The following is a 23295-nucleotide window of genomic DNA, read 5'->3' as shown; positions in this document are numbered from 1 at the left end:
TCTTCTTTCTTGCAGCCATTCATAGGTGGGCAGGGTTCCCTGAGGCAGGCCATTATGTATGATTATAAGAACAAAAGCAACGGAAAGCAAAGGTTAAAGTCAAAGAAACAGATCCAACATGGAGTCCCATTTAACTCTTCCCCATTACATATCTTTTTTCTGGTTTTGGTGTTAGAGCAATGCTCATAGAATGAGCTGGTATGTAGTTTTTCCCCTTCAGTTTTCTGGAAGAGTTTGTTTAGAATTAGATTGATTTCTTCTATACATGTTTGGTAGAACTCAGGGAAGCCATCTGGGCCTGAAGTTTTCTTTATTGGAAGGTTTAACTACAAATTAAATTTATTTAATAGATATAGGACTATTCTGGTTATCTGTTTCTTCTTGAGTGAGCTTTGGTAGTTTGTATCTTTCAAGAAATCTGTTCATTTCATCTAGGTTGTTGGCACAACAACAGCAACAACAATTTATTGGCATAAAGTTATAATATTCTCTTATTATCCTTTTAGATATATGTAGAATCTATAGTAATATTGGTAACGGGGAAGAGGTAAACTGGACTCCATGTTGGACCTGTTTGACTTTAACCTTTGCTTTCCGTTGTTTTTGTTATTATAATCATACATAATGGCCTGCCTCAGGGAACCCTGCCCACCTATGAATGGGCTGCAAGAAAGAAGAAACTAACACATCCCCTCACCAAGGCTTGGTCGTTCCAGGAGATGTTTTGCAAGACTGATGGCCCTTTTACTTTACTTCCTCACCACCTCTCCCTCTCTGATTGTATAAAAGAAACTGGCATCCAGACCCAGAAAAGATGGTTTTCCAGAGACACTATTCTGCCACCTTCTCGGTCTGCCAGCTTTCTGAATAAAGTTGTATTCCTTGCCTCATCTCCTAGTCTCCGATTCATTGGCCTGTCTGGTGGTGAACAGAGCAAGCTTGGACTCGTAACAGTATTACCTGATATTGCTAATTTGTGTCCTCTCTCTTTTTTTTTACTGATCATTTTCGCTAGAGTTTTACCAATTTTATTAATATTCTCAAATAACTACCTTTTATATCCATTAATTTTTCTCTGTTTTTCTATTTCTATTCCATTGATTTCTTGTCTGGTCTTTATTTTTCCTTTCTTCTGCTTTCTTGGGTTTCACTTTTTTACCTTTCTTAAGGTGGAAATTGAGGTCGTTGATATGAGACTTTTTTTTTTTTCCAATGTAGGAGTTTAGTGCCATAAATTTTCCTCCAAGTACAGCTTCTAAGTTCTCTATCCAGTGCCCTATGGATTACAAGGTTTTCCACTCTAGCTGGTGGGAAAATACACTACTCCCAGCTCTGTGTAAGCTTCAGTGATTGTTCCCAGTAATCCTTTTCCTTGGTTCTTTCCTTGGCCTCTGGTCACATATATTGGTCAATACTCAGTTGAATTCTCCAAGGGGTGGACCGTCTGCATTTCTCCAGAATTCTCCCTCTGCATTTCTCCAGAGTTCACTCTCTTTGCAGCTCTCATCTATCTAGTACTCTACCCTGAGAACTCTAGCCATACTAGCCTTCCAGACTCAAAACTCTCAACTCAGGGAAACCACCAGTCTCTGCCTTTCCTGCACCACAGCCAGGAAACTCTCTTTGTAAGCTGGGACAGTCACCAGGCTTACATCTTTTGCTTCTCATCTGTTAGGGATCACTGTCCTTTGTTGTCTGATATCTCACGTCTTGAGAATTGTTGTGTCATACATTTTGTTTGGTTTTTAGTTGTTTCAAGTGTCTGAACAATTTTTTTTTTTTTGCGGTACGCAGGCCTCTCACTGCTGTGGCCTCTCCTGATGCGGAGCACAGGCTCCGGACGCACAGGCTCAGCCGCCATGGCTCACGGGCCCAGCCGCTCTGTGGCATGTGGGATCTTCCCAGACTGGGGCACGAACCCGTGTCCCCTGCATCGGCAGGCGGACTCTCAACCACTGCGCCACCAGGGAAGCCCTGAACTATTTTTATACACAGCACTTCTGACATCAAATGTATGGGGTTTTTTGGTCTGTTTTTTTGTTTTTGTTTTTTTCACACCAACAGCCATTTCTCTGACTCTGAACACCAACTTGGTGTCCTACAGTTCAATTTTGATGCTACCTGCTTGGAGTTAGTATCAGACTCCACAGGTTTAAAAGCTCAGTCGCACAGGACTCTCCTCACTCAGATGCCAGTCTCAAGTATTAGGTACCCTGGGTACCCTTCTGTCTGACTTGGCTACAAAGTTGGGAGTTCCCACAGCCCTCCCCACTTTCGGGCTCAGTAATTTGCTAGAACTGCTCACAGAACTCAGGAACTCTCTTTATTTACATACCAGTTTATTATGAAGGATACAACTCAGGAACAGCCAAATGGAAGAGATACATAGGACAAGGTATGGGGGAAGGGGCATGGAGCGTCCATGCCCTCTCTGGTGCACCAACCTCCCAGCATCTCAATGTGTTCATCAATCCAGAAGCTCCTTGAACCCTGTTTAAGGTTTTTAATCAAGGACTCATCGTGTAGGCGTTATTGATTAAATCATTGCCCATTGGTGATTAGCTCAATCTCCAGCCCCTTTCCCCTCTGCAGAGGTCAGTGGGTAGGGCTGAAAGTTCTAACCATCTAATCTGCCTTGGTCCTTCTGGTGACCAGCCCCCATCCTGAAGCTACCTATGGGCCCCAGTCACCAGTCATCTCATTAGCAAAGAAAGATACTCTTATCACTCTGGGAGATTTCCAAGAGTTTTTGGAGCTGTGTGCTAGGAACTAAGGACAAAGACCGAATATTTACTTTTTATTAATCACAAGGTAGGAGCATAAATCCAGTCGCTTACTCTACCTTGGCCAAATGCCAGGTTAAAATTTTACAAGTTGTGTTCATTCAGGTATGTGTGTTTGACTATTTTCCAAGATGTGATTATAGGTTAGCATTATTACATTATAAAACTAAGCTAAGGAGAATGCAAGTAGAAAACAAAAACAACCGCCTCTCAAAAAACCCACCTTTTAATTGAATACAGAGATTTATTCTCGGAGAACTCCATATACCCACTTCTACATGGAAACATTTATTGATACTGTGACCAAACGCAAGTTTGTTTGCTGGATGCACAATGAGGCCAAACAAACCAAAATGTCAGAGTTTGGAGCAGAGAAAGGTTTATTGCAGGGCCAAGCAAGGAGAATGGGCAGCTCATGTTCAAAAAATCCCAACTCCCTGGTGGTTTTCAGGGAGAAGTTTTATGGACAGTATTTGGGGTGAGAGATGCAGGGTGGTGCTCTGGGAATCTGTGTGTTCAGCCTGAAGTTACCATCTCCACTTGGGTGGGGGCCTTAGTTCCTGCAGAAGAGCTCAAAGATGCTGTTATGTATATTCCATGAGAAGGAGCCAGGACCCTGCCCCACTGCTGTACTACTATTGTTTCTTGACTTCTCCTCCCTTGTTTCTGCATCCCCTCCCTTCGTTGATTAACAACTGTTTGAATCTGCTCTTCGGAACTCAGGGAAGATCAAGGAGGCTGAATGAAGCCTGTTTCCTACAAACAAGAAATGAGGACACAGAAAGGATTTGTACCTGGGAGAGCCCCACAGGGTCCTGCTCTGTTTCAATACTAACAGTTAAGTTAAATTAATAAAACTTCTGGAAAATAAACACAGATGATAGAAAATTTACAAATTTTTATATCAAACAAAATTTTGATACAACTTTCAAAAATGGAAGTAAGTGGCTATAGAAACTCTAGATTTATACTAGTTGGTGAAATCTTGGGTAGTGTTGTAGTGCCATGTAAATTTCTAACCCAGTTTCATATTTATATGTCCTTCCTGTCCCCGCCCCCCCCATCCCCAAAGCCCCACAGGCTTGTGGAGCTGGTCACTGCAAGAAGAATGCCATAGGCAGTAGAGGGGCTACATTTAATTTGGTGTCACAGAGAAGTCTACTCTGTTATCTACCTTTTACATAAAACAGCTACTTGCTGAGATTGGAGACCTAGAAGTAGATTTAAAAATAAAAATAAACAACATTATGGACAACAACAAATTAGGTGGCTACAGTTTTGATGATTAATGGTTCTAAGTATATAGACTCACCAATTTGGGGATGAGGCTGGGAATTGGGACTATTCTTGCATACCCTGGAGAGGTACTCCCCAGTGGGAAACCATGCAAAAACTTCGTGCTGTTATAGTCCGTCCCTGGTTGTGAAACTGAGCAGGACCCTGCGGGGCCTTCCCAGGTACAAAAACCTTTCTGTGTCCCCAGTTTTTTATTTGCAGGATAAAGGCTTCAGCCTCCTAGACTTTCCTGAATACCAAAGAGTAGATTACAGTTACTAACCAGGGAAATAAGGGAATGCAGAAACAAAGAAGGAGCAGTCAAGAAATGATAGTGCAACTATTAAGGCAGGATCCTGGTTCCTGCTCAAGTAATATACATAACAGAATTTTTGAGTTCTTCTGCAGGAACTAAGGCCCCCACCATGGTGGAAGACGGTTAACTACATGCTAACCATACATGGTTAATTACATGCTGAGACCTCAGACTGGTTGAAATCAAAAGTCTGATGATTGACAATCCTGGAATACCACCCTGTTACCTCACCGCTAACCAATCAGAAGAAAGTCACACCCTGCAGCCCTCATCCCAAATTTTGCTCAGCAAAACTTCTCCCTAAACAAGTTCCTAATGTATAGCATAGGTAACTATATTTAATATCCTGTGATAAACCATAATGGAAAAGACTATAAAAAAGAGAATGTCTATATGTGTATAACTGAGTCACTTTGCTGTAGAGCAGAGATTGGCGCACTGTAAATCAACTATATTTCAATAAAAACAAAAACAAAAACACTTCTCCCTGAAAACCATCAGAGAGTTTGGATTTTTCGAGCATGAGCTGCTCATTCTCCTTGCTTGGCCCTGCAGTAAACCTTTCTCTGCTCCAAACTCTAACATTTCGGGTTGTTTAGCCTCACTATGCACCGGGCACCCAAATTTGTGTTTAGTAACAGTATCCTGTGTTCACAGAGGCCCTTTTAGCTATTTTCAGTCTCTTGATGTTTAGCTATGAGGGTGGAATTCATAATTTTTATCATTGTTTATGTGTTTTTAAGACAGACATGGGGAGAGCATGTGGAAATACAAGCAATGTTTTTCTAACCTATTTCATAGTTAAATAAAAGGCAGAAGAAAGGGAGATTAACAGGGGGAATTTCCCAAGAGGGTCCGCTTCCTTAGTAAAAGCCAGAGGGGTTGAGGCTGTGTCTGACTCCTTGTAAAGAAATGAAGATTCTGGGAATTCTCTGGCAGTCCAGTGGTTAGGACCACGCTTTCACTACAGTGGCCTGGGTTCAGTTCCTGGTCGGGAACTAAGATCCCTCAAGCTGCGTGGTACAGCCAAAAAAAAAAAAAAAAAAGAAAGGAAGGAAGGGAGGAGGGGAGAAAGAAAGGAAGTATCCTGCCATCGGCAGAATATCAGTGCCCAGCAGGCCATGAACCCCTTGAAAGCGGTATCCACATTCATCATGAACTTTTAATTTTTTTCAAGAGTTGTGTAAATTTACAAAATGTTAGCAATTATATTAACATTCTTCTAAAATTATTGGGACTTCCCTGGTGGTCCAGTGATTAAGAATCCCCCTTCCAATTCAGGGGACGAGGGTTTGATCCCTGGTCAGGGAACTAAGATCCCACATGCTGTGGGGCAGCTAAGCCCACGCGCCGCAAGTACTGAGCCTGCACACTCTGGATCCCACGCGCCACAACTAGAGAGAAGCCCACGTGCTTCAATGAAGAGCCCATGCACCGCAACGAAAGACCCTGCATGCCACAACGAAGATCCTGCATGCCGCAGCTAAGACCCAACACAGCCACATAAATAAATAAATATTAAAAAAACAAAAAACATAGGTGAGCTATGCTTTAATAAAAATAAAATTACTGAGTTATTTCATTAAATAATTTCTTAGTGATTCATCATGTCTATGGAAAGGTGTGCTGAAGAGTCTGCTATAGTTTATTAGGTATGCTGACCGCTACACACCCTTGTAATTTGTGTAGAGATATATGACATGATTGGAAGAGATGATGAAACAGTCTTCAGGCACTAAAAGACTGAAGCAAACTGAAGGGCTTAGGAATAGGAAAGTCACCATTAATGAGACCCCTGCAGAGATTACCAGGAAAGGGAACAGGACACCGAATGATGAGTTCTTGACCCGGAGTGTGCTAAAAGGATGAAGAGGAACAAATTCAAAGCCTTAAAAAAGCCTTTAAACTGAACATGGAGAGGAAAAGAGAAGGTTGCTCAGATAAACTCATCAATCTCACTAGTATACAGTAAGGCAAAGATAAATTAGAAAAAAAAGAATGTCTGGCAGATAAGAGATACTCAGTATTTGTTGAATGGGTGAGTGCATGAGCCAGTGAGTAGTGAATGAACATGCTTGAGGTGCCTGGTGAGTCACACAGAAAATATTTAGTATATGAGGACCCTCAGGGCTCACGTGGCCATGTAACCAACACCCAGAGTGTGGATGATGATGGGTGGGAAATTGAAAAAAAAGTTTAAAAAGACGGTAAGCTAGTGGTGTATTATTTTTGGACAAAGTAGAGAATAGAAGAATTACTGACCTCCTATTTGACTTTTGATGATGATTAATTAAAAAGAAAGAAGAGATGGCATATTAGTTAGTTTCAAGTGTTTAGAGGGATTTCTTCTAAAAAAGATTAAACTGATTTTTCATGATTCCAGAGGACAGGGAGGAAGAAAACATCCACCTTTTCAGCCAAATTAGCCAAATAAATCTTTACTCTAAGTTGCAGGCAGATCACCCCTTACACTCTAGAGTAATTACGGAAGTCCTTATGTGAGTGAGACTGTCTAGGAAAAGAGTAGAGAAGACCAAGAACAAGACCTCGGTGTATCCTTTACTATAAATAACTGTGAATCAACTGTATAATTAACCATGTTTGTAAATTAAATTATGGTTTTAGTCTCCTAATTTGTGATATTTCTTTCTGTTTGTCTTTTACAGGAGTGATTCTAATCAAAGCCCAGATTTTAGAGCTAGTGTTTCCCATTACAGCATCTCTGAAGATAGCTCTAAATGCTCACAGTTCTCTGAAGATTATTTTTTCTTCTCTTCCCAATATTATATATACTGGTTGTGCAAAATGTGGATTGGAACTAGAAACAGATGAGAACAAGATCTACAAACAATGTTTTAGCTGCTTGCCATTTACCATGAAGAAAAAATACTATAGGTAAGGCAACTAAGTAAGCCAGCAGGATGGAAAATGTTTAATATTATAGGACTGGAAGTGACCAAAAAATTACATATATCAACTCTTTCTAATGAGAACTAACTAGAGCTAATCCAAGAGAATAAATTGTTCCTCCTGAGTGATAAATAGCTATTTATGAAAGCAGAAATTGCCCAGTAATCATAACAGGAATTTTTCAAAAGCAGTTAATTGGGAGATTTTATTGTCTTTAAGCAGCTATACTGAAGAAAACTTTTACTTGGTTTACATTTTTAACCAAGTTCTAAATGGCTCATAAGAAACTCATTTCCCCACCTTAACATATTTTTGGAATTTAAAGGTTAAAAGTAATTATATGATCTAACCTCTGAGTTGTGGAAGCTAGTAAGGTGTTTAACCTTTCTGTATCTCAGTTTCCCCAGCTTCATATTAGAAATTAAGGATAGCAGACTAGCACTCAGTGTTTTATTCTCTTTTCTATTTCTAAATACTGCAATATCTAAAAACCGTGTGCAAATATATTCAGCATGTTATCATGGAATACTTTAAGAAAATTTACAGAAGCTTAGTCCATAAGCCTTATTTCCCTTTACATATATTTATGTTTGTTTTAAATAAGTAAATGAACTTTGCTCTTACTTTGAAAGTTGCTTGTCTGGAAAAGAAAATTGGATTCAGATGCGTGGTCCCCTCTCTTCGCCTCCCCTGAGTCCATTCTCCACAGCTGACAGAATGACCACTCCCTTCCTTTAAAACCTTTCCAGAGTTTCCCATCACACTCGCCTCTGCGGTCTAATCTGCTGTACTCCTTGCCTTGCTCACTGGGCTGCAGCTGTAGCGGTCTTCTTTCAGTTCTTTAGACACTCTGACTTTTTCCTCCTTAGGGCTTTCTCACATGCTCTTTTCTCTGCCTGACTCCACGAGGCTGGCTCCTTCGTGTCTTAGTTCAGTGACCGTTCATCAGAGAGGCCTTCTTAGTCACCTCTTTTGTTCTCTGTTAGAGTGCCATGTGTGTGTACCTGGAGTCGTTTACTTGCATATTGTCTTCTAAAAAACATCGTTACTGAGATATAATTCCTATCCCATCAAATTAAGCCATCTACAATGTACGATTCCATGGCTTTAGTGTATTCACAGACTTGTGCAACTGTCACCACAATCAATTTTAGGTCATTTTCATCTCCCCCTCCCCCAAAGCCCCATACCCATAGCAGTCACTTGTTCTCCCCTCCCACCAACCCATAGCACCCACTAGTCGAATTTCTGGCTCTATAGATATGCTTATTTTGGACATTTCATGTAAATAATCATACAGTGTGCAGTCCTTTGTGACAGCTTCTTCTTAACATGTTTCAAGGTTCATCCATATTGTAGCATGTATCAGTACTTCATTTTTTTTTATTGCCACATAATATGGATATGCCACATTTTATTTATCCATTCATCACCTGATGGATATTGGATTGTCCCCACTTTTTGGCTATTATAAATAATACTGCTCTGAACATTCATGTACAAATTTTTGGGTGGACATGTTTTCATTTCTCTTGGATGTATACTCAGGAGTAGAATTGCTAGGTTGTATGGTAACTTTTTGTTCCTTTTGAGGAACTGCCAAACTGTTTTCCAAAGCTGCTGCACAATTTTACAGTCTCACCGGCAATGTGTGAGGGTTGCAGTTTCTCCATGTCCTTGTCAACACTTTTTATTATCTGTTTTTCTTTTTGTTGCTTGTGCTTTTCAAGCAACATAAAGAAACATCATATCTAAGAAAAGTATCATTCCTAACCCAAGATCATGGAGGTTTACTCCTATATTTTCTTCTAAGAATTTTATAGCTTTAGCTCTTATGTATAGGTCCATGATCTATTTTGAGTTAATTTCTGTATGTGGTATAAGCAAGGGGTCCAACTTCATTCTTTTACATGTGGGTATTCAGTTGTCCCAGTACAGTTGGTTGAAAAGACTATTCTATCCCCATTGAATCATCTTGCCACCATTGTTGAAAAGCTTATTGTCTTTCTATCCTATTAAACTCTTAAGTTCCTTGAGTGAAGGAACCAGATCTGTCTTATTCACTAGTGTATACCCAGTGCTTAGCACACTGCATGGTACAAGATATCGAGTATGTATTTGTTGAAATAAAGAATGGAGGAAGAAAGATAGCCTGGAGAAAGAGTATAGAGTGTAAAAGAGGAAAGGAACTAGAATCATCATGTGGATAAAGGGGGAAGTAAGTTTTTAGAGGGAAAATCAGTAGTCATGTTTTAGCTGTTACACTAAATTCCCCTATATTAGTGAGTCTTTCTAAATTCTGTTCTCAGTTTATTCCCCCCCGCCCGGGTATATTTATTTAATTCAAGCTTTATAATTTAGATTCAGCATGAATCACAATAAATGGATCATCAGAGTTACTAATAGAAAAATTATCATTGCCATTGCCAGAAACATAGATTTTAATTCCTGTACAATCATTACCAATTTTATCTCCAGAAATAAAATCACAATATGTACCAGCAGGAAGACCAGTTTGCAAAGTTGAAGATAATGCCCAATCATCATTGTCAAAGACAGTGAATCCTCTGTTTCCTCTTCCAAAAGTTACTTGGTTGCTACCACTGTGTTTGTAAAAGGTTGGCCCTCAACTACATTACGGAACACAACCATGTTCCTTATTTGACGCCATTGATGTTCACAGACCCAGTGATTGCCACAAGTAGTATCTGGATTTCAATTTATTTTTTAATAATTTATTTTTAAAAGAGGTATATCCCTGTCTTTAAAAGTACATAGATAGAATAATATTATCCATATCGTTTTGTTCATATTGTTTGTCCCTTAGAGTGTATCATGGCATTCCTCTCCTAAAAGCACTTATAAATCTTCCTCATTCATTTTAACAGTCACATAATATTCCATTGCATGAGGTACCGAAAACTATTTACCTAGTTCCTTGTTTATTGACATGCAAAACAGTTTTTTTTTCCCATATTTTTTTTTAAAGTTTATTTATTTATTTTTTAAATTAGTTTCTGCTTTATAACAAAGTGAATCAGTCATACATATACATCTGTTCCCACATCCCTTCCCTCATGCATCTCCCTCCCTCCCACCCTCCCCATCCCACCCCTCCAGGCGGTCACAAAGCACCGAGCTGATCTCCCTGTGCTCTGCGGCTGCTTCCCACTATCTATCTACCTTACGTTTGGTAGTGTATACACGTCCATGCCTCTCTTTCGCCTTGTCACAGCCCACCCTTCCCCCTCCCCATATCCTCAAGTCCATTCTCAAGTAGGTCTGCGTCTTCATTCCCGTTTTGCCCCTAGGTTCTTCATGACATTTTTTTTTTAAAATTCCGTATATATGTGTTAGCATACGGTATTTGTCTTTCTCTTTCTGACTAACTTCACTCTGTATGACAGACTCTAGGTCTATCCACCTCATTACAAATAGCTCAGTTTCGTTTCTTTTTATGGCTGAGTAATATTCCATTGTATATATGTGCCACATCTTCTTTATCCATTCATCCGATGATGGACACTTAGGTTGTTTCCAGCTCCGGGCTATTGTGAATAGAGCTGCAATGAACATTTTGGTACATGTCTCTTTTTGAATTATGGTTTTCTCAGGGTATATGCCCAGTAGTGGGATTGCTGGGTCATATGGTAGTTCTATTTGTAGTTTTTTAAGGAACCTCCATACCGTTCTCCATAGTGGCTGTACCAATTCACATTCCCACCAGCAGTGCAAGAGTGTTCCCTTTTCTCCACACCCTCTCCAGCATTTATTGTTTCTAGATTTCTTGATGATGGCCATTCTGACTGGTGTGAGATGATATCTCATTGTAGTTTTGATTTGCATTTCTCTAATGATTAATGATGTTGAGCATTCTTTCATGTGTTTGTTGGCAGTCTGTATATCTTCTTTGGAGAAATGCCTATTTAAGTCTTCTGCCCATTTTTGGATTGGGTTGTCTGTTTTTTTGCTATTGAGCTGCATGAGCTGTTTATAAATTTTGGAGATTAATCCTTTGTCAGTTGCTTCATTTGCAAATATTTTCGCCCATTCTGAGGGTTGTCTTTTGGTCTTCTTTATGGTTTCCTTTGCTGTGCAAAAGCTTTGAAGTTTCATTAGGTCCCATTTGTTTATCTTTGTTTTTATTTCCATTTCTCTAGGAGGTGGGTCCAAAAGGATCTTGCTGTGATTTATGTCATAGAGTGTTCTACCTATGTTTTCCTCTAAGAGTTTGATAGTTTCTGGCCTTACATTTAAGTCTTTAATCCATTTTGAGCTTATTTTTGTGTATGGTGCTAGGGAATGATCTAATCTCAAACTTTTACATGTCCCTGTCCAGTTTTCCCAGCACCACTTATTGAAGAGGCTGTCTTTTCTCCACTGTACATTCCTGCCTCCTTTATCAAAGATAAGTTGGCCATATGTGCGTGGGTTTATCTCTGGGCTTTCTATCCTGATCCACTGATCTATCTTTCTGTTTTTATGCCAGTACCAGACTGTCTTAATTACTGTAGCTTTGTAGTATAGTCTGAAGTCAGGGAGCCTGATTCCTCCAGCTCCGTTTTTCGTTCTCAAGATTGCTTTAGCTATTCGGGGCCTTTTGTTTTTCCAAACAAATTTTGAAATTTTTTGTTCTAGTTCTGTGAAAAATGCCATTGGTAGTTTGATAGGGATTGCATTGAATCTGTAGATTGCTTTCGGTAGTAGAGTCATTTTCACAATATTGATTCTTCCAATCCAGGAGCATGGTATATCTCTCCATCTATTTGTATCATCTTTAATTTCTTTCATCAGTGTCTTATAGTTTTCTGCATACAGGTCTTTTGTCTCCTTAGGTAGGTTTATTCCTAGATATTTTATTCTTTTTGTTGCGATGGTAAATGGGAGTGTTTTCTTGATTTCATTTTCAGATTTTTCATCATTAGTGTACAGGAATGCCAGAGATTTCTGTACATTAATTTTATATCCTGCTACTTTACCAAATTCATTGATTAGCTCTAGTAGTTTTTCGGTAGCATCTTTAGGATTCTCTATGTATAGTATCATGTCATCTGCAAACAGTGACAGCTTTACTTCTTCTTTTCCAATTTGGATTCCTTTTATTTCCTTTTCTTCTCTGATTGCTGTGGCTAAAACTTCCAAAACTATGTTGAATAAGAGTGGTGAGAGTGGGCAGCCTTGTCTTGTTCCTGATCTTAGTGGAAATGGTTTCAGTTTTTCACCATTGAGGACAATGTTGGCTGTGGGTTTGTCATATATGGCCTTTATTATGTTGAGGAAAGATCCCTCTATACCTACTTTCTGCAGGGTTTTTATCATAAATGGGTGTTGAATTTTGTCGAAAGCTTTCTCTGCATCTATTGAGATGATCATATGGTTTTTCTCCTTCAACTTGTTAATATGGTGTATTACATTGATTGATTTGCGTATATTGAAGAATCCTTGCATTCCTGGGATAAACCCCACTTGATCATGGTGTATGATCCTTTTAATGTGCTCTTGGATTCTGTTTGCTAGTATTTTGTTGAGGATTTTTGCATCTATGTTCATCAGTGATATTGGCCTGTAGTTTTCTTTCTTTGTGACATCCTTGCCTGGTTTTGGTATCAAGGTGATGTCGGCCTCGTAGAATGAGTTTGGGAGTGTTCCTCCCTCTGCTATATTTTGGAAGAGTTTGAGAAGGATAGGTGTTAGCTCTTCTCTAAATGTTTGATAGAATTCACCTGTGAAGCCATCTGGTCCTGGGCTTTTGTTTGATGGAAGATTTTTAATCACAGTTTCAATTTCAGTGCTTGTGATTGGTCTATTCATATTTTCTATTTCTTCCTGAGTCAGTCTTGGCAGGTTGTGCATTTCTAAGAATGTGTCCATTTCTTCCAGGTTGTCCATTTTATTGGAATAGAGTTGCTTATAGTAATCTCTCATAATCTTTTGTATTTCTGCAGTGTCAGTTGTTACTTCTCCTTTTTCATTTCTAATTCTATTGATTTGAGTCTTCTCCCTTTTTTTCTTGATGAGTCTGGCTAATGGTTTGTCAATTTTGTTTATCTTCTCAAAGAACCAGCTTTTAGTTTGGTTTATCTTTGCTATCGTTTCCTTCATTTCTTTTTCATTTATTTCTGATCTGATCTTTATGATTTCTTTCCTTCTGCTAGCTTTGGGGTATTTTTGTTCTTCTTTCTCTAATTGCTTTAGGTGCAGGGTCAGGTTGTTTACTCGAAATGCTTCCTGTTTCTTAAGGTGGGATTGTATTGCTATAAACTTCCCCCTTAGAACTGCTTTTGCTGTGTCCCATAGGTTTTGGGTCGTCGTGTCTCCATTGTCATTTGTTTCTAGGTATTTTTAAATTTCCTCTTTGATTTCTTCAGTGATCACTTCGTTATTGAGTAGTGTATTGTTTAGCCTCCATGTGTTTGTATTTTTTACACATCTTTTCCTGTAATTGATGTCTAGTCTCATAGCATTGTGGTCGGAGAAGATACTTGATACAATTTCAATTTTCTTAAAATTACCGAGGCTTGATTTGTGACCCAAGATATGATCTATCCTGGAGAATGTTCCATGAGCACTTGAGAAAAATGTGTATTCTGTTGTTTTTGGATGGAATGTCCTATAAATATCAACTAAGTCCATCTCGTTTAATGTATCATTTAAAGCTTGTGTTTCCTTATTTATTTTCATTTTGGATGATCTGTCCATTGGTGAAAGTGGGGTGTTAAAGTCCCCTACTATGATTGTGTTACTGTCGATTTCCCCTTTTATGGCTGTTAGTATTTGCCTTATGTATTGAGGTGCTCCTATGTTGGGTGCATAAATATTTACAATTGTTATATCTTCTTCTTGGATCGATCCCTTTATCGTTATGTAGTGTCCTTCCTTGTCTCTTCTAATGGTCTTTATTTTAAAGTCTATTTTGTCTGATATAAGAATTGCTACTCCAGCTTTCTTTTGATTTCCATTTGCATGGAATATCTTTTTCCATCCCTTTACTTTCAATCTGTATGTGTCTCTAGGTCTGAAGTGGGTCTCTTGTAGACAGCATATATATGGGTCTTGTTTTTGTATCCATTCAGCCACTCTGTGTCTTTTGGTGGGAGCATTTAGTCCATTTACATTTAAGGTAATTATTGATATGTATGTTCCTATTCCCATTTCCTTAATTGCTTTGGGTTCGTTATTGTAGGTATATTCCTTCTGTTGTGTTTCTTGCCTAGAGAAGTTCCTTTAGCATTTGTTGTAAAGCTGGTTTGGTGGTGCTGAACTCTCTCAGCTTTTGCTTGTCTGTAAAGGTTTTAATTTCTCCATCAAATCTGAATGAGATCCTTGCTGGGTAGAGTAATCTAGGTTGCAGGTTTCTCTCCTTCATCACTTTAATTATGTCCTGCCACTCCCTTCTGGCTTGTAGGGTTTCTGCTGAGAGATCAGCTGTTAACCTGATGGGGATTCCCTTGTGTGTTATTTGTTGTTTTTGCCTTGCTGCTTTTAATATGATTTCTTTGTGTTTAATTTTTGACAGTTTGATTAATATGTGTCTTGGTGTATTTCTCCTTGGATTTATTCTGTATGGGACTCTCTGTGCCTCCTGGACTTGATTAACTATTTCCTTTCCCATATTGGGGAAGTTTTCAACTATAATCTCTTCAAATATTTTCTCAGTCCCTTTCTTTTTCTCTTCTTCTTCTGGAACCCCTATAATTCGAATGTTGGTGCGTTTAATGTTGTCCCAGAGATCTCTGAGACTCTCCTCTGTTCTTTTCATTCTTTTTTCTTTATTTTGCTCTGCATCAGTTATTTCCACTATTTTATCTTCCACCTCACTTATCCGTTCTTCTGCCTCAGTTATTCTGCTATTGATCCCATCTAGAGTATTTTTCATTTCATTTATTGTGTTTTTAATCGATGCTTGATTCATCTTTAGTTCTTCTAGGTCCTTGTTAACTGTTTCTTGCATGTTGTCTATTCTATTTCCAAGATTATGGATCATGGAAATAGAATCTTGGATCAGCTTTACTATCATTATTCTGAATTCTTTTTCAGGTAGACTGCCTATTACCTCTTCATTTGTTAGGTCTGGTAGGTGTTTATCTTGCTCCTTCACCTGCTGTGTGTTTTTCTGCCTTCTCATTTTGCTTATGTTACTGTGTTTGGGGTCTCCTTTTTGCCGGCTGCAGATTCGTAGTTCCCGTTGTTTTTGGTGTCTGACCCCAGTGGCTAAGGTTGTTTCAGTAGGTTGTGTAGGCTTCCTGGTGGGGGGGACTAATTCCTGTGCTCTGGTGGTTGAGGCTCGATCTTGTCTTTCTGGTGGACAGGTCCATGTCTGGTGGTGTGTTTTGGGGTGCCTATGGCCTTATTATGTTTTTAGGTAGCCTCTCTGCTAATGGGTGGGGTTGTGTTCCTGCCTTGCTAGTTGTTTGGCATAGGGTGACCCGCACTGTAGCTTGCTGGTCGTTGACTGAAGCTGGGTGCTGGTGTTGGGATGGAGATCTCTGGGAGATTTTCGCTGCTTGATATTATGTGGAGCTGGGAGGTCTCTTGTGGACCCGTGTCCTGAAGTTGGCTCTCCCACTTCAGAGGCACAGCACTGGCTCCTGGCTGCAGCACCAAGAGCCTTTCATCCACCCGGCTCAGAGTAACAGGGAGAAAAAGTAGAAAGAAAGAATTAGTAGAAGAAAGAAAGAGGGAAAGAAAGGAAGAAGGGAAGAAAGGAAGGAAGGAAGGAAGGAAGAAAGAAAGGAGGGAGGGAGGGAGGAAGGATGGAAATAAAGAAGGAAAGAAAGGAGGGAGGGAGGGAGGAAGGAAAGGAAGAAAGACAGGAGGGAGGGAGGGAGGAAGGAAAGAAAAAGAAAGTGGAAAGAAGAAGGGTGGGAGGGAGGAAAGAAAAAGAAAGAAGGAAAGGAGGAGCGGAGGGAGGGAGGGAGGAAGGGAGAGTAGGAAAAAAAGAAAGAGCAGGTAAAGTAAAATAGAATAAAGTATGAAATATAGTAGCGTTATTAAAATTAGAAAGTAATTATTGAAAAAAAAAAAAAAAAAACCGGACCGATAGAACCCTGAGACATATGGTGGAAGCAAAGCTATACAGAGAGAATCTTACACAGAAGATTACACATACACATTCACAAAAAGAGAGCAGGGGGAAAAATAAAAAATCTTGCTCTCCAAGTCCACCTCCTCAATTTGGGATAATTCGTTGTAAAAAGAGGAAAAGGGCGAGAAGTCTGAAATCTTGCTCTCTAAGTCCACCTCCTTAATTTGGAATAATTCGTTGTAAAAAGAGGAAAAGGGGGGAAAGTCTTAAATCTTGTCCTCAAAGTCCACTTCCTCAATTTGGGATGATTCGCTGTCCATTCATGCACTCCACAGACGCAGGGCACATCAAATGGACCGTGGAGCTTTAATCCGCTGCCTCCGAGGCTGCACAGAGAGATTTCCCTGTCTCTGCTCTCACAGCTCCCGGGTCTCAGCCTTGGACCTGGCCCCGCCTCTGCGCGTAGGTCGCCGGAGGGCGTCCGTTCTTCGCTCAGACAGGACGGGTTTAAAGGAGCCGCTGATTCGGGGGCTCTGGCTCACTCAGGCAGAGGGGAGGGAGGGGCGCGCAGTGTGGGGCGGGCCTGCGGCGGCAGAGGCCGGCGTGACGTTGCAGCAGCCCGTGGCGCTCCGTGCGCTTTCCCGGGAAAGCCGTCCCCGGGTCTCGGGGACCCCGGCAGTGGCGGGGTGCACAGGCCCCCCGGAAGGCGGGGCGGACAGTGACCCGCGCTCGCACACAGGCCCCGCGGCGGCGGCAGCAGCGGCGGCGGCGGGCCGCGGCGGCGGGCGGCGGCGGCGGCGGCGGCCCACGCCCGTCTCCGAGGTCCGTGCCTTACCCGCGGCTCGTGCCTGTCTCCGGCGCTTCCCCAAGCAGCCCTCTTAATGCCCTCTCCTCGCGCACCAGGAAACAAAAGGGAAAAAAGTCTCTTGCCTCTTCAGCAGCTCCAGACCCTTTCCCCGGACTCCCTCCGGGCTAGCCGTGGTGCACTAACCCCTTCAGGCTCTCTTCCTGCCGCCAGCCCCAGTCCTCTCCCTGCGCTCCGACTGAAAGCCGATACCCGAGCCTCAGCTCCCAGCCCCGCCCGCCACGGCGGCCGAGCAGACAAGCCTCTCGGGCTGGTGTGTGCCTGAGGGCACCGGTCCTCTGTGCCAGAATCTCTCCGCTTTGCCCTCCGCACCCCTGTTGCTGTGCTCTCCTCCGCTACTCCGAAGCTTTCCCCCTCCGCCACCTACAGTCTCCGCCCGCGAAGGGGCTTGTAGTGTGTAGAAACCTTCCCCCCTTCACGGCTCCCTCCCACTGGTGCAGGTCCCGTCCCTATCCTATTGTCTCTGTTTATTCTTTTTTTCTTTTGCCCTACCCAGGTATGTGGGGAGCTTCTTGCCTTTTGGGGGGTCTGAGGTCTTCTGTCAGCGTTCAGTAGGTGTTCTGTAGGAGTTGTTCCACGTGTAGATGAATTTCTGATGTATCTGTGGGGAGGAAGGTGATCTCCGCGTCTTACTCTTCCGCCATCTTCCTCCGGGGTCCTGAAGCATGTCCTTGCCTCCTATCACACTGGAATCCCATCAAGCCTTCAGGCTTCCTACCAGCTTACAGGATGGAATCTGCTGGCGTCTCCCCGCTTTTCCCCTCCATTAATGGCAGGGTCCCAATGTGTACTTGCGACCCATGCTTTTCTCAAACCCAAAACAGTTTGTTTTTGATGAGAAAGAATCCAGTGGAAAAAAATAACTTGAAATCGTGATTGTGAAATACATGATTATCATCTTTATTTTATTTCTAGAAATAATTTACACAGCAGTGTAAAGTAATGTCTTCTTACATTAGTATCTGAAAATTTAAAATGAATATGGAATAAATAAAATTTATTAATTTATCACTTGAAACACTTTTTTTAAAAAAAAAATACCCTTCTTTTATTTCTGGGATGTTTCAGGACATCCTAGAGTTGTTTTAGGAATTAAAATTAACCCTGCATAAAAACCCAGTGATTTTTGAAATTATATTGCATTTAAACATTTCTTTAATTGAAAATCTTTTTGAGGGTCCTGTGCTGTTTACTCTTTTGTAGGCCAGCTTTAATGACCATAGTTGATGGAATATATAAGGTTTGCGTCCATGTAGGATCAAAGCTGATAGAGAAGATTCTTCTCAACATTTCTCCTGACTGGCTCAACAGAGTTATAGGTAAGATATCAACACGCCATCAAGAGGTTGTTCTTGGTGAAACCATTCATTTCAGGAGTGTAGATAGTATATTGGAACAGAAGGAACACTATACTGTAAATTAAGAGGGTTTTTTTGTCAGTATATAAGCAGAAGGATAATTTAGCTTAAGTGAAACACAAGACTATACACACTACTATATATAAAATAGATAATCAACAAGGACCTACCTGGTGTCCAACACCAGGACCTTAGTTTTATAATAGTTAAGTAAATGAATGTGTGACACTATATAAACATATAAAGATTGTCCAGTGTTGGTGGTGAGGATATGTAGGATCTTCAGCTCTGATGATAGGTCTAGTCAGTGGCTAACAACAAAGTGAAGATAACCCATTTGTCAGATGCTCAAACTCCATCCTTTTCTCATTAGTCTTAGACTCTCTAAGCAGTTGAGTTAATCTGGTTCAATTCATTGCTCTGTCTGTTAATAGTGAGTTATTTTTTCTGGCTTTCATTTTTGCTTGAATGCTGAACATTGCGTATAGAACAATACAGACTGAGGTAAACAGTATTTGTACCTGAAGTGGGCATGCCTGTTTTCCTAGACCTTTACTGGGGGTTGGGGGTGGGCAGGGTAGTTAATCTTGTCAGACCATGAGTCGGATTTGAGTTTTTTATTGTTCTGGTTACCTTCTGGTCACCACTGGCTTCCAATTATCTAGCATTATGTATGCTCATGGTGGGGAGTGGTTCTCCAGAGAGTTTTCCCTAATATTCCTGCTTCACCAGTCAGCTTTAACCCTTCACTCTGTACCTGGGCCTCAGAGAGAGTTTCTCTTCATGTTCTTGTACCTCCCCAGGTTGTACAAGCTCTATTTGTTGTCCTTTGGTGCATCCAAGCCTGGAGGGAAGGGCAGGAGTGATTCCCTTTGATTCTGGTCCAGCCTTAGTCTTACACAGGCTCTGTGTGTCTGGGTCTTGGATGTGGTGCTTTCTCAGTGACCCTGCCCCTGCTGCCAAGTCAGCCAAGCTCTGCCTTGTGTCTTTGGTGGGTATCTTTGTGTGGTCCTGCCCCTCTCTCAGCAGCAGGGCACCGCTAATGGTCTTGATCCAGGGTGGTTTTCTGCCCCTCCCCCAGGGATAGAGGGATTTTCCTTTCACCTTTCCTCCATCTTCATCCTCACCATCTGTATCTTGGGGCAGTAGGACTTGAGGTCTTCCTCCAGCAGTTTAAGGCTTTTGTTCCTTAAGGGAGCCGTCCTGAATGGTGTTTTGTGCTTTTCCTCCTGGCAGCTTCTCCCCTTTCCCAGGCCTTCACCATAGCTGGAAGCTTTCTCTGATGTCTTGCCCTGCATCCAGCCTTGTGAGTACCTGGTGAGATGAGAAGAACACGTGCCCCCTTGTCTTTGACGCTGGTCCACGCTTGCCTTTTAGCAGTTCATTGAAACTTTAAGCACATTCTTCATTCTTGCTTGTTTGGTGGACTGTCTTCTTTCTGAGCTCAGCCCCAGGCAAACCCATGCTCCTGTCCTGTCTCTCCTTACACTGCAGTCTTCTTGGCAGCTGTACAACCTTGGCTCACTTATAGGTCCAAGAAGATTGTGATTTTGTAGTTTATTCAGCTTTTTCTAATAATTGTTAGGGTAGGAGCCACACTCTTCCCAGTATTCTACATCCTAATTGGAAGTCTCTCTGTTTTTTTAATTCCCTTTCTTTATTAATTTTCATTCTTTCCACTGTTTTCATGCCTTTTCTCGTTGTACTTTGTTTATTTTCAGTCTTGTCTTTTCACTTTTTGCACAATGGCAGTTAGTCTTTATTTCTCAGAGAAGCATTGTTCTCATATACAGTATAGACCTGTGTTTTGCCCAGTCCTAAGACAATTAAAGTCCTCCTTCTTGGCATTAATTAAATTGTATCCATAAGTGAAGATGTGGGCACCGTTATAAAGTGTTCATCAGATCATTCAGGTTACCACTAACCTTGATTTTTTTTTAGCTTATTAAAGTGAAAATTCAAAAATTTTAAGTGCTGTACAGAATTCTCACACCTCCAGGAATATGTCATGGGCCCTCCAGGAGTCTGTAGACTCAATCCAAGAAAGGCTGGTGGTGCTTGTCAGGGAACCAGTAGAGTCTGAGCATAGTCAGTGGTGCCTTGTCTGTCTAGTGTTGAGCAACTTGCTAAATGACTTGATTGGATGTCCTCAAAAAATGAGAGGAAGCATATAGGACAAATGCAGAATACAATGACATATCCACCTATAATCTTAGTATTTGTATATATTATCAAGATTTGATATTAAGTAACCAACTTAGAGTCCTGTTATATAAACAATAAATATGTGTATATGTAACTGTGATAAGAGCTATAGACTAGATAAATATAAGAGTACTTTTCTGATATGGACATGCCTTTTTTGTGTGTGTGTGGTACGCGGGCCTCTCACTGTTGTGGCCTCTCCCGTTGCGGAACACAGGCTCCGGACGCACAGGCTCAGCGGCCATGGCTCACGGGCCCAGCCGCTCCATGGCATGTGGGATCTTCCCGGACCAGGGCACGAACCCGCGTCCCCTGCATCGGCAGGTGGACTCTCAACCACTGCGCCACCAGGGAAGCCCTGGACATGCCCTTTTTGTTTCAGGCTTAATTTAGGAAAAGATTAATCTCAGTTCTTCCTTCGATTGTTTGAAGAAGCCAGGGGCTGTACCATAATAGGAAACACCATCAGTCTGAACAGTGTATTACCTGTGCCTTCTCTCCAGATCAGCAGGAATTGTGCCTCATCATTCTAGAGTAACCTGTGACTAGAAAGAGAGGGGCTAGAAAGAGACATTTACAGTGGGTTTGGGACTTGAGAAACCAAGGGAAACAATGAACCCTTCAATGTGAGCATGTCCACACCCCTGGAAGGGATGCTAAGAGCCCTTCATGTTTCCTCTTCCTCAGCCCCTCCCTCAGACGTCACCTACGACCTGGTCGCCGCAGACCTGCTCCATGCCTTGCTGGCGGGCAGTGGGGCACCTTGTGTCCTGAAGGTTCAGAGCCTCTTTGTGTTAGATGAAAACAGCTACCCGCTACAACAGGATTTCTCCCTCCTGGATGTTTATCCTGACGACATGAAGCACGGGTCCCATGCCCTTCTCTAAGACCAGAGGAAGAAACTACAGGCACTTCACGGAAGAGCACTGAAATGATTTGTCTTTTGAAATGAACGACAGGGCTTTTGCTCGGCGTTTTAAAATAAGTATATTTTATAAAGAGAGTTGTGTTAAAGATATTAATTAAAACTTTTTTTTCCCTGAGAAAATTCTGTGAGTTTTTCTGTTTGTTTTTTGGTCTTTCCCTTTCTTGCTTCTAGAAAAATGATCTAGCAATGAAGGGAACACGCAGCATTTCATTAGGATTAAAGGCTCTCTCCATTTAGTCCCTGCTCCATTCCAGGCACTCTCCTAAGTACTAGGACGCGGACCTGAGGCGTTTCCTCAGGAATTGCTTTTCTGCTATGGTCACAAACTCTTAAGTGCTTTCCTTATACCTACATTAATAAACCATAGACATGACATGATTTCCTTGATTATAACTCTTCATGACTATGGATTAGTTCATATAAGCCTACGTTTAGACAACTTCCAGATGAGCATGTCTTTCAATAAAGAGGCATTGAAAATGCAGGAAACATGGTCATGTTTCAACTCTTTATCAGGGGAGGCCGAGAGTCACATTGTTCATTTCTAGGATTTGAGTGCCTCACTGAATTTGCTTGCCAGCAGACACTTTGCAGTTGGTTCTCTCATTACGACTGTAGCAGCAGCTTGTAGAGAAGGGTAGTCACCAATGAGGAAATAGGGAGCGGTACTTAACCTGGAAGTTTGGAGGATTGCTAGATTAATCATATTGTTTGAACATAACTAAATTCATGATAAAATGAACAAGTTTATTTTACTAGGTGTGTTTTTAAAAATTCTTTTGGTTCATTGAAATTGTTTTCTCTAATTCAGGCTTTTTTGGTTTTTAACTTGGCTTCCCTAAAAATGAACCTCAGGAGTTTTGTGATTCTCCTCAAAACCATATACAAAAATGATTGTATGAGAGTGCACACACACAAAAGTACCTTCTTCTGTGGAGAAGGGTCTGTAGTTCCCAACAAAACCTTTTTATATAGTATATGACAATTTCTTGTCATGGGAGATCAAGCTCCTGCCTGATCTCTTCCACTCCACAACTCCCTCCAAGTGGTAACTCCTCTCTCCATCCTGGTATCTCTGATTCACTTCACTCCGTGCTCAGATAAGCTCAGATAGCAGGTCAGCAAATTGTCTGCATAATCAGATACTAGACAAGCTAAGGAATTGTCCTTATTTGCATATGTGTATAGTATAATGTATGCAGCACTGGGATCATACTGTCTGGAAGAATCTTACCAAAATGGTATAGTGATTCCCCTGGGTGGGAAATCCTATTCTTTATTTTTACTTGATGGAATTACTAGGAAAATGTCCCTAACTTCTAAAGAATATAAATTCCAGGGCTTCCCTGGTGGTGCAGTGGTTGAGAGTCCGCCTGCCGATGCAGGGGACACGGGTTCGTGCCCCTGTCCGGGAAGATCCCACATGCCGCAGAGTGGCTGGGCCCGTGAGCCATGGCCGCTGAGCCTGCGCGTCTGGAGCCTGTGCTCCGCAACGGGAGAGGCCACAGCAGTGAGAGGCCCGCGTACCGCAAAAGAAAGAAAGAAAAAAAAAGAATATAAATTCCCTATATTAAAAAGATCACTTCACTGGGAATTCCCTGGCAGTCCAGTGGTTAAGACTCTGCACTTC

At 41.4% G+C, this 23295-nt stretch overlaps 1 protein-coding gene across 2 annotated transcripts in view; it reads left to right on the top strand.

The window, feature by feature from the left end:
• Nucleotides 1-21785, top strand: part of SHLD2 (shieldin complex subunit 2) — a 101855-nt gene extending 80070 nt beyond the window's left edge. The window contains exons 8-10 of one of the 2 annotated variants that reach the window (XM_081240552.1): nucleotides 7041-7269; nucleotides 18378-18493; nucleotides 21425-21785. In XM_081240552.1, coding sequence (XP_081096678.1) covers nucleotides 7041-7269; nucleotides 18378-18493; nucleotides 21425-21624 — 545 coding nt within the window. In that variant the 3' untranslated portion in view covers nucleotides 21625-21785. The remainder of the gene's footprint in view (nucleotides 1-7040; nucleotides 7270-18377; nucleotides 18494-21424) is intronic. The other variant, XM_081240553.1, reaches the window with a different exon arrangement.
• Nucleotides 21786-23295: the final 1510 nt, after the last annotated feature.

Source organism: Mesoplodon bidens (genome assembly GCF_964165515.1).
Source record: "Mesoplodon bidens genome assembly, chromosome: 1".
Taxonomy (NCBI): domain Eukaryota; kingdom Metazoa; phylum Chordata; class Mammalia; order Artiodactyla; family Ziphiidae; genus Mesoplodon; species Mesoplodon bidens.
The sequence above is the reverse complement of the archived record's forward strand: the minus strand, read 5'-3'. Positions and strand labels throughout refer to the sequence as shown.